Genomic DNA, 11398 nt, shown 5'->3' with positions numbered 1-11398 from the left:
TATGAGAGATAATTTGAAAAAAAAGATAAAAAAGTAATGATTGTGTTGTTTAATTATGAAAAAGTAAAGTTAAGTTAAATTAAGTAAAATCAAATTCCGTTACCAAACATAGCATTAATAATTAGTAAATCGACATAAGTAGTCCCACATCGAATATCAGATTTGAAACCTCTTGATTACCAAGCGAAAACATGTGTCATTGTGCTACACTCTCTCTTTAATGTATATTTCTTTCTTATCTTACATAAAGGGCTTTTCTTTTTTCTTTTTTTTTTGGGATGGGGGTTAGTTAAAAAGTCGATCGGAAAAGAAAAATGAAGAGACAGAGGAGGTCCGATCAATCTGAAAAAAAGAATTTAGCTAGAAACTCTTGATATATAGTGAGCGGATGGACCACCTTCACGTACATTTTTTATTGGTAGTCTTATAATTGCAAGCTCACACTAATAATGAATGTTTTTTCCTTGGACGTGTCGTTGAAGGAAATTAGCAAGTCATCATCACACAACTATGTCATTCACGAAACATAAATTTTCCGTAAATTAATAGTTTTTTTTTCAAAATATTTTATCAATAACTCTTTGTCAACCCCCCTGACGACAGAGGGATTTTTTATTCTTCGGGTTTTTCTGTCTCTGGGCATTTTCCTGGAAAATCAATAAAAATCTTGTCAACACATCTGGACAAAGAAATTCCACGACATTCAAGCAAAAATTATTCTAAACTTTTTCTCCAATTGTATATTGACATAAACATGAAGGAAGCACCTCATATTAGGGCTTAGGATATTTCTTATTTTTCCTCCGGTATGTATGCTAGGGGACCGAAGCGTATGCATAAAATACATATTACCTTTTTTTTCCCCCCCCCAGTCTCATCCATCTTATATTGCTTATGAGGCCATCTCCCCCCTCCCCCCCATCCAAAAAAAAAAAGTTCAAATTATTAGAATATACCACTCAAAATTGTTTTCTTCTCACCAATAATTAAAAAGAAAAAAGAAGAAGAAGAAGGAATTTATAGTTGCAAGTGTATAGCATCCTATAAATTATTCATAGCTTTCAATACCCTCAACTATATATACCAGAGGGTGACAATAAGAATATATTTATCGATAATTTTGCTTCATTTCCTCACAAATATTAAGAACTCAATTGGTTGAGGGTCTTATATATAAATTTTGCTTCATTTCCTCACTAGATCATATACTTATATGTGGTGCAGTGTGGGTTTTTATCCTTTATGATAAGAAGCTCTCATGTACATTCATTGTATATAGCTCATCAGTCAATCTGTTGATCATTAATTGCAAATCCCAAATATATAACCTCATTATACAACAAAACTAGTTTTACATGTAATTGTGTATGCCACAACGACATGCAAGTTGGTAAAGTGCAATTTGGTCGACGATCGACAATTATTCTGGGTATATAATTTTCATCTGAATTAGTCATATGTATAGTAAAATACAACTAATAATTAAGGTAATTAAAAAATGTATGAACTTTTTGAGCTGTGGTTATCCAAAAGCTTATCCTCCATTAGCACTTGTCAAAGACAACCCCTCCCCAGCTCTCACTCAAGAGAGAGGACCAAGGCCCTTTTAGGGTTTTGGCCTCTTGGTGAAATTATACATATGTATATATATATATATATATATATGCAGATGAGAGATTCTAGGGAAGGGAGACAAGACAATTAGAAGAAACCTTGTCTTCCTCTCTCAACCCCCATAAAGAGATCTGAGTCCCATGCCATGATTTAACATTAAAACATAGTTTTCTATTCTTTACTTTATATAAGATAATATTAATTTCTTGCATAAAATAATATTAAAGTCAGGGAAAAACAGAGGTCAATCAGTGATTCTTCAGTTTTAAATGGGTTTGAATTCTCAACACCTATCCGTTTGTTCTCATCTTGCCTTTCCATTTAAATATTTTGCCTCCTCTACTGTATATGGACCAGCCCTACTTGTGGCAATTAGGGTTCGTATCATCAATAATGCCATTTTAGAACTATGTTGGATTATTTATGTCTACCAATTAGATACATACTTTGATTTTCTAGTATAATCAATTGCATATTTCAAGGGAAATCGTAATATGAATAGACCAAATATTCCTTTTGATAATAATAAATTTTGTGGCATGTATGTGATCCCACTAGAAGAATATTATTTCTAGTAATTTTTTGGTTTTTACAAACTTTTGAATGTTTTTATATTTACCTTTTATTTATGCTGTTTTTTCCTTGTAAGTGATATATGCATGTTCATATAGTTTTTTTTTTGAAGAGGTACTTCTTTCAAATGTACAAGAACAATAAATATTTCACTTCTTGCTGGCTGGCTATCTTTTCTTAAAAAGTTTGGATATGTATAGTCCATTCGAAATAGTTATGTATATGTACATATACGTCATGTTAGACTGAATTGATCATAAATAATCAACTAGCACTGTAAGTCGATGAACGTGGATGTTAATACCGACTGATAATCAAGCTCAAAGTGCCCTTTAAATTTGGCATTTTTGAAGCAATTTGGACCCTTCTCGATGGGTATATATGTAAAGATAATTTAAAGTTTGACCTCCTAACCATTCCCTCTGCCATTAATCAAGTCTCACTGACCCTCATCGGTAAAGGCACCAAGGTCTTACCATATAACGTCATTACTTTGGAGGGAACATTCGCATGAAAGATCCCAAGGTAACAAATCCAGACACGTTAAATTAGAGAAGTTAATTCCTTCTTTTCTACTCAATTCCTGATGATTAATTATTTTTTAATAAAATAAACTTTTTTTCCTAAAACAAAAGGACTAATCAAGTCGTATCATTTGGCTATAATATATAGTTTATCCAGCCTCTGTTACTGCAACTTTTACCATGAATTTCATGCATGTTTCTCGTTGGAATGGTAGCCGGACATCCCTTTTCTTAATTCTTTATTGATTGAAAGTGTGGATACAGATCATACTTTGGCATGGTATTCTCTAGAAAGACACAATTTAAATATATACGAGGATTTTTTGGAAAATCAAATTAGGGGCTGCCTTCATATCATGCATGAAACCATTAATTCTACACTACCTATCTTTGTCTAAGATTCATTCAAAAGAGATGGAGCTAAATCCATTTTTCACGAACCACGAGCATGTAATTATATATCAAATAAGGGGGGAAAACGTATTAATATTTCAAGTTCAGGGTTCCATATGGGTTAGCATTTGATAAAAGTTAGTGTTTTAGGCACAGAATACTGATTGGGCTCAAATGAGATTTGTCTCAATATAAATTATCGACCTACAAGCAGGCATTATTACAACTGCCACTGTACAAGGCACATCATTGGTCTTCTGCTTTGTAATCCTCACCATAAATCCGCGAAGCCGTATATCCCGGCGCCTAGGGTTCATAATATGACATTTCTTTCCCTCGGTAACAAATTAGTAAGAGGGAATAGAGGGTTCCTAATGCTGATCAAATAACAGAGAACCAGGGGACACGTTAAGGAAAGCTGGAACAATAAAATAAGGCTAAAGCTAAGAAATTAGTGCTATATTTTTGTCTAGTTGCATGCATTTGTTTATTATACACAGACGAAAACTAATCCAAAAAGCAAGAGAGAGACGGTGAGGAATTAGAGAGGAATTAGAGAGAGAGAGAGAGAGGGGAATGAACAACAAACCCTAGAAAGCAAGCTTTTTACCCTTATATATTAAGAGTCTTCGTCCTCCCAACAATTACCACCAAAGAACACACCTCGATCGCACCAAGAAGTTGATTTCCTCTAAGCCGCCGAGCGAAGCGCGTTTTCATCGGAGAGACAAACGGGAGAGTGAAATCATGGGCCGAGCTCCGTGCTGTGACAAGGCGAATGTGAAAAGGGGACCGTGGTCTCCAGAGGAGGATGCTAAGCTCAAGGTCTACATCGAGAAGTATGGAACTGGGGGCAACTGGATCGCTCTTCCTCAGAAAATCGGTAAGAATCTTAAACCTCGAACTCTTTCATATGCACTTGTTCAGGGTCAAGAGGGAAAACATATCTTGAAACCCTAAAAGCTCTAATGAATAGCAGACAGTACTATTCTCACATATATGGTGTTCAAGGTCTCCATTTCTGACCGAGTTGGCCAGTTCTCCAAGCATGGATATATATCTCTAGGATCGTTTTCTGATGGTTTGAAATTTCGAGCAGGCAGTAGTAGTTTTTTTTTTTTTTTCATAAGGGAGGTGTTTGATGATGTGATGAATTAATATGTAGAATAGATATATATGAGTGTGTGTGTGTGTGTATGTATAGGGCTAAAGAGATGTGGGAAGAGCTGCAGACTGAGGTGGTTGAATTACTTGAGACCAAACCTTAAGCATGGAGGATTCTCCGAGGAAGAAGACAACATCATCTGCAGCCTTTACATTAGCATTGGTAGCAGGTCTCTCTCTCTCTCTCTCTGTGTGTCTCTGTCTATCTGTCTGTCTCTCTCTCTCTCTCTATCAGACTGAGAGAGAGACATGCAGACACATGATTTTTAGCCTTCAACTGTTTGTCCCTTTTTTTCATGTCCATGATGCCCTTTATCCATCAACTAATACTTTCTAGCTAGGGTTTGATCTCCTGCTTGCACATAATATGTTTTCTGCGCATATATTTTCTTATACCAGTAATTTTCGGAAAATTTCAGATGGTCCATCATCGCTGCTCAGCTGCCAGGGAGAACCGATAATGACATCAAGAACTACTGGAACACGAGACTGAAGAAGAAGCTTCTGGGCAGGCGAAAGCAATCAAATGCCAGCCGCTTCTCATCCACGGGTCAGGAGTTAAAATGAATTTAATATCTCAATAAGGGCTTCACATATGTAGCTTTTTATTTTTATTTTTTTTGGGAACATTTGGGATTTAATTATTAGACTACTAAGTATTGGATGATAACTTCACTGCACACAGATAATCAAGATGCGTGTAGCTCAGAAGATTCGACTCATCCGCCTGCTTTAAGCAGCTCGGCTCTCGAGAGGCTTCAACTTCACATGCAACTCCAAAGGCTCAACAGCCCTTTGTCTTTCTACAACAATCCAGCACTCTGGCCCAAGATGCATCCGCTTCACGAGAAGATGATCAACAACCTTCAGCTTTCGAGTGAAAATCTCACTAGTTATGTCCCTGATCAAGTGCAAATGAACCCACCAAGTGTTCCTAACCCCGAACACGACCAGAATTTTTCCTCCTTCTATGGGCCTGTCATCGCTGCCAATGCTATCACTTCACTTCATCAGGAGTCATTAATGAAGATTAACGACTCGGATAAGACCTCCCCTCGGCCCAAAGACAACGGCCTTGTCACGGAAGAGATGCTATATGGAAACAATATGCAGCCAGCTGTAATCTCAAGCTTAATCCACAGTGATCATTATCAGAGAGATGGCCTTCTTGGTAATTACTGCAAGACATCGGGTGCAAACAGTTTCATGTCACAGGAGAATCAACAACACCATCAGATGATGCTCGATTTCGACTATTGTTTCAAGGGGATCTTGGACGACTCCAACTCATGGGATGATTCATCTTCTGCTGATGTTCAAGCTGGACCGGGGGTGGGAATTATGTACCAAGATAATTACCAGACAAGCTACGATAACCTCTAGTACTGTATATTAATTAGCACAGTGTGACGCACATATATATATATATATATATATTCTATTACATTATTATGCTATTATATATATATTAGAATGGGAAAAAAAAAAGTGGGAGAGGGGCTGGAATTATATTTATCATGGCATGGCAGTTCATGTAAATTAGGGCAAAAATAAGGGAGACAATGTGACATTTGTAGAGCAACTGTTGAATCTGGATTTTGCCCTTGCTGGTTATCAATACTTATTTTCATCCTGTGTGATGATGATTTGATGTAATTAAGAGTTTTCTTCGTGTGAGGTTTCATTTGATTGTGGTTAATTTAAGAAACTATCTAATAATAATAATAATCATGATTATTATTACATTAAGTTTGCAAGTACATGGGTTCAATTAATTACATGAGCTAGAAATAAAATCTCCCGCTAAAAGTGATATTATTGCATATATATGTTGTGGCTGGATGTTAATACTAGACAGCCTCGAAAGTTCTTGCCAATGAATCCACAATTATTGGTCTTGCTACTGTTCTCAACAGAAATCAATATTGTTCCGAAACACATCTTCAATCTGATACTCCGAGTTGAGTTTATATCCGCTCCTGTCCTCGACCTGCATCTCATCTTAAACCCGGCTACGGGCTATCCCTGTCCCTCTTCTCCTTGGAGAGCATTGCCACTCGATGAAGCCACCTCGACAGCCAACCTAGAATGAGCACAGCCCATCTTGGAATAATTACGTTCATATTAAGAAGGTATATATCTTAAATAATTTCCCGAGGTCCCCCGTTGAGGTTGAAGGATCCTGCCCGGACTCAAGAACGTTCCTCCTGCTACTCTACTCCGTCCGGTGATGATCACCTGTAATGTTTATCATCCAATTGGTCCTCGTGATCGTCGTGCAGTCCGCATGGATAGCAGTCCTTTGACCCGTCACATGTCTCGTGCTACCTAAGTCACAATTCCAGATGATCTCCATACATATTTTCGAAGGCCGACTACTTCAGGAACAGATCGAACCACCATCATATATAGTTGGAATAGAATTTGCTGATTTCGTCGGGTTCAGCCTCAAGGTTATGTCTAGATCATCGTTATAGCTGAATTGTTCGGCCCTATGGTCAGGTCATGAACACCGAAATCATCAATACGAGAATGAGTTTGGGCCATGATGAAATCGCATCTAATTTTGTTAGCTGGGGCCGGGATAAGTATCCTTGCGGCATAAAGCCCACTATACCAGCCAGTCCGAGCAAACCTCTCCAGTCCAGTAGCGAATCGTCAACAAGTTAACTCGATTAAACCAGGCAGCAACAAATAGTGATCAATAGATCCATTCCGGCGTCGAAATATTATTTCCAATAACTTCCAGTTACATCCAAACATAGGAACACATAGTAATAATATGCGAGACTATGCCAAGTCAATGGAACCTGTGCTCATGCGTATCACTGTTCGTAATCTGAATATGGTCCATGTGAAAAAACATCCAGCAGGAGTAGAAAAAAAAAAAGAAAAAGAAAAAGATCAAAGCCATTTACAGCACAATAGTTTTGCTCTATGGTACAAACAAGCCGTATGAAAGAACTGAAACCCTCATCTTAGAACGACGTTCAACTTGCTCTCCACCTGTTCCCTCACATTCCACTGCACCCAAATCAGAAACAAATGGGAAATAAGGCATGCGATACAAAACCGCAATAATCCTAACTGTTTCTTAAGAGACTGAAAGAGAAAAGAGGGAAACTATCAGTATGGCGTGCTGGAGTTGAGTATATGATTTACCTGCAAATCATTGATTTCCTCGTCTGTGAGAGAGCGCTCCATGGAGCGGTAGGTGATTCGATAACAGTGGCTTGTCATTCCTTTCTTGTTTGTGAAATTGTCTATTAAGGTTACCTGAATAAACCGTGGAAACTCGTCTCATTTGAGTATGAATAAAAAGTTACTCTGTTTAAAATTCAGATTGGTGCATGCTTTCTTCAGACGATGGTTGGAGAACATCAAAAGGATAAGGTTGTCACAAAAATAAATTATTTATAGCAAGAGAGTTGTTTTACCTCCTCCACAAGGTCCCCAGCAACTCCTCTGATCACTTCACACAGGTTGTTCTCAGTAAAAGACTCACTGATCCAGAAACTCATGTCTTTATAACAAGGGGGATACTGCCAAAATGACCAGATTTTTAACAGAGATCGCAACAACTGAATATCTCGATTAAAGCACATAGCTGAAATACAACCAATTACAATCATAATACCTTAGAAAATGGCTTGAATTTCATTCCAAGTTGGCCTCCAGAGAACTGAGCATTAGAATATCAGCATTCATTTTATGCATTTATTTGTTATAAATGTAATGATGATAATTATGAATCAAAAAACTACCTGAGAGGTAAACCGCTCGTCACTGGACCAGAAGAGCCGGATATCAGGAATGTCAAATAAAACCATAGCGAGCCGCTCTAAACCAAGCCCAAATGCCCAGGCAACATCATCGGCATTTCCACTTCTGTTTAGAATCTCTTGCTCTGTTACCCCACAGCCCAAAACTTCTAACCATTTTTCCTAAGACAAAATCCAAAACTTCAAACTTTGCAAACTAAGCATGTGAAATGCGACCAAAAGTGGAAAAGAACAAATCAATGCGAGAGAACATTCCACAACTTCAAGCCATTGCAAAATTCTGTGAGGAGGATCATGTGAAAGAGAACCGAATCCAAATTGTAGCCAGAGATTTTCAGTGGGCATCATACCTTGAAATATATCTCTAATTCAAAAGATGGATCAGTGAAGGGGAAATAAGTGTCGATCCAACGCATCTCCACAGCACCTAAAAGTTCCAAATTGTTCAAATCATAAGTTCCAATCTCCAGAATACAGTAAAAGTCGAGGTCGGCTTAGCACATTGCAGGTCTAATCAATAAAGTAAACCCGCATTAAAGGTGATAAAGATAATCATCAATTAATCAAATAATTGCACATTATTTTCATTGGATATCTTAAGCATGACTTTATTTTCCGGAAAATTTTTTAGGGAAACACAAGGAATCAGCGTTATAAGTCATTTGATGTTCCACCAAACAAAACCCCCTCGTTCTTTGCCAAAAAATTAACAGAATATTCTCACATGTATACCAAATAAGTGGCGCGCCAAACCCTCGAGGCATTTCTTCAAGTCCTCTGCAGCATAAGTGGTTCCATCCTTGCCTGATGATTCCCAATCTATTGGGCGGAAAACACGAACACCTTCCATCTGCATACTTCGTAGGAATTCAATCAACCAAACCATTAAAAAGGCTTGAGGTATGAAGAGTCTACTCCAGACCCCATGAATGCATGATCTTGGAGAAGGAAAAGACCTGGTGAAACACAGGATAATGAGTTGAGTCGATTGAATCTCGGCGATAAACGTCCCCAGTGACCAGAAAATGTTTGTATCCTTTGCTCAAAAGCTCTGCCTGATGAGCACTAGTGTGGCACCTCAATACCGTCTGAGGGTCAATATAATATGTATCATTGTAGCTCCTGCTTACATGGTCGGGAGGAACCAATACGTCATCAAAGTTCTGCAGTAAGTAGATTCACAGTTAAAAGTAAATTGGGCGAGAGTGTTGCTCATCTTCTAAAACAAACGACCAAGGATCAGCAAGTTCTTGGGGTTCTGACTTCTATAGCTAGAAAAAAGGCAAAGCAATTTGCAAGTACACATAGTTCCAACAAAAAGGAGATCTAGTCATTGCAACTGTTACCTCTTTTACAGAAACAATAGGGGAGAGATCGTCAAACTTATCAAACTTATTTGCATAGTTAGTGTCAAAATAATCATATATTGCATTCTTCAAAATTCCAATTGGGTGTTGGTTCCTTCTGTGGAGCTGCATTCCAATCTTCGTGAATATTGTATCTGGGATATTGTTTGTGGGTTCATCCCTCACCACATCTGCAGAACCCAACAGAACCATAGACAGAATATTGAGAAAAAAAATCAACATGGAAAAGTAATTATAAGTTTAGAAAATATTTGAACAGTTTCCTATGCAAAGTATCCGAAAGAATAATAGTCCTAATATAATTCCAACTCCCTGCAAAGTATCCTATGCATTGTCTTTAATCTATATGATATACATTTGAACAGTTTCCATGACATATTAGAGGGCAATCAGAAAAAATTAGTTGAAAGACAACAATTAAGTTCAAATTTCAATTCTCCATTGATATACAGCAAAATCCCGATCCTAAACTTTAAACTGGATTCATGGTCAAGTTCAATTTTTGACCATGCTTTTCGATGGGAAATATGGGAAAACAGACTAACCCAACCTCCAGTAGCTAAACTTCAGCAACCGTATGTATCATTTGCAGCTCAAAGGTACACAGGACATTCATATTAAAGGCTCGACAAATTAGGCAAGGGGCATTCACATACCGTCCCTAGCAATCTGCACGCCACCGCGCTCAACCAGAGAAGCCACCGCAGTCCGCCACTTGTGGCGGCAGGGCTTACCAGCGGAGTGTAGAGTGGAAGAAACAGTAGAAGCGGAAGAGGAGAAACGGACAGAAAATGGAGGGAAGCTTCTGATTCCGTTCCGGAAGAGTGGCGACTTGGAGAGGACGACGCCCGTGGACTGAGCGACCACAGCTATCGCCATTACAGCCATTGCTGATGAGCGTCTAAGCTGTGTGGGGTGGATTATGTGATTCTTGGCGAGACGAGCAGAAGGAACACAGCGAGTCAGAGAGAGAAAGAGAGAGAAGAGTTTTCAGACCGGACCGGATGCGCTCTCGCGGAAAAGATGTATTGATTTTGGGCCTAGGCTTTGTTGTAATGTAAGCCCATTGGGCCACGTGATGGCTCACAGGGGTAACTCGGCCCGAAAGCCCTGATTGGCCAAAAAATATGGCCAGGAATTAAAATTAGAACACCACTAATATAAGGAAATTATAGAATTCCCGTGGTAAAGTTTGTCATAGAAACAACCACAAGGGATTGGTCTTATGATAAGGAGGAGCCCAAGTATCTATCTTATTCCGGGTTGAAATTTCCATGAGAGCACTTGCTATGACTTTCCATGTTTATTATTCCACATGTCACATGGGGCCTGGACTTGGGGAATAAATTGGGCGAAGTCTGGATATCCCCGTTATCCAATAAAAAAAAGTTTATAATAGAAATCAATATGGTTAGCTCAAATAGTTTGATATTTATTCTCATTAAGCAAAATAAGTGTTGTGAAACTAACAAAAGTGTTGACTGAGTGGTAAGCAGCTCACCCCCTTAAGGATGAGAATACAAGTTCGAATCCCAAGAAGCGTACTTATTGGGAGGGAGAATAACCTTTAATGTTCGATCTCCTGACTGGATTAGTCAGACTCCATTGGGCTTTTGGATACCAGGGTACACACCGAAAAAAATAAGTGTTGTGAACAGATAAAACCTATGATCATAATTTAGTCGGGATTCATTGGAATTTTTGATATTGTATAGTATGTATACTAAAAAAAAAAAGTCATAGAAAAACATATTATTTGCTTATCAAGCAAAAAAAAATTTAGATTTATCTCTTTTTTCTATCCCTGAAATTTTTTTTGTTGAACTTTCTGTGTGTACCTGATCTTCAATAATGGCAATATTCTCAATACTTATCGAAGAAAATAAACATGATATGTGTATTATTCGTTGAAAATGTGCAAAATCTAATCTCAGACAATGGAAAAATATCTCCCAAAACAGATCAGGGAACTCAGTAACTG

General features: G+C 38.0%; 2 protein-coding genes across 2 annotated transcripts; one reads left to right on the top strand and one right to left on the bottom strand.

Annotated features, from left to right (window-relative positions):
• Window positions 1–3661: 3661 nt before the first annotated feature.
• On the top strand, window positions 3662–5924 carry LOC116199281 (transcription factor MYB36-like). The gene is made up of 4 exons (XM_031529580.1): window positions 3662–3987; window positions 4309–4438; window positions 4688–4818; window positions 4954–5924. The coding sequence occupies exons 1-4, from the start codon at window positions 3852–3854 to the stop codon at window positions 5649–5651; spliced, it is 1095 nt and encodes a 364-aa protein (XP_031385440.1). The 5' UTR covers window positions 3662–3851; the 3' UTR covers window positions 5652–5924.
• A 1039-nt stretch (window positions 5925–6963) lies between these two features.
• On the bottom strand, window positions 6964–10399 carry LOC116202082 (phenylalanine--tRNA ligase, chloroplastic/mitochondrial). Its single transcript, XM_031533601.1, has 10 exons — window positions 10074–10399; window positions 9397–9587; window positions 9007–9213; window positions 8783–8900; window positions 8401–8477; window positions 8033–8212; window positions 7906–7950; window positions 7706–7810; window positions 7431–7544; window positions 6964–7292 (listed from the first exon to the last, which is right to left on the bottom strand). Exons 1-10 carry the CDS (start codon window positions 10303–10305, stop codon window positions 7242–7244), a joined length of 1320 nt encoding a protein of 439 aa, XP_031389461.1. The 5' UTR covers window positions 10306–10399; the 3' UTR covers window positions 6964–7241.
• Window positions 10400–11398: the final 999 nt, after the last annotated feature.

This window comes from Punica granatum, chromosome 3 (genome assembly GCF_007655135.1).
Source record: "Punica granatum isolate Tunisia-2019 chromosome 3, ASM765513v2, whole genome shotgun sequence".
Classification (NCBI taxonomy): Eukaryota; Viridiplantae; Streptophyta; class Magnoliopsida; order Myrtales; family Lythraceae; genus Punica; species Punica granatum.
The sequence above is the reverse complement of the archived record's forward strand: the minus strand, read 5'-3'. Positions and strand labels throughout refer to the sequence as shown.

Excerpts from the sequence above, each read along its gene's own strand:
- LOC116199281 (XM_031529580.1), top strand. The coding sequence starts at position 3,852 with ATGGGCCGAGCTCCGTGCTGTGACAAGGCGAATGTGAAAAGGGGACCG. Across the intron at positions 4,439-4,687 it reads TACATTAGCATTGGTAGCAG|ATGGTCCATCATCGCTGCTC; the intron begins GTCTCTCTCTCT and ends GGAAAATTTCAG. Across the intron at positions 4,819-4,953 it reads CAGCCGCTTCTCATCCACGG|ATAATCAAGATGCGTGTAGC; the intron begins GTCAGGAGTTAA and ends CACTGCACACAG.
- LOC116202082 (XM_031533601.1), bottom strand. The coding sequence starts at position 10,305 with ATGGCTGTAATGGCGATAGCTGTGGTCGCTCAGTCCACGGGCGTCGTC. Across the intron at positions 8,901-9,006 it reads ATTATCCTGTGTTTCACCAG|ATGGAAGGTGTTCGTGTTTT; the intron begins GTCTTTTCCTTC and ends CGAAGTATGCAG. Across the intron at positions 7,545-7,705 it reads CTGGGGACCTTGTGGAGGAG|GTAACCTTAATAGACAATTT; the intron begins GTAAAACAACTC and ends CGGTTTATTCAG.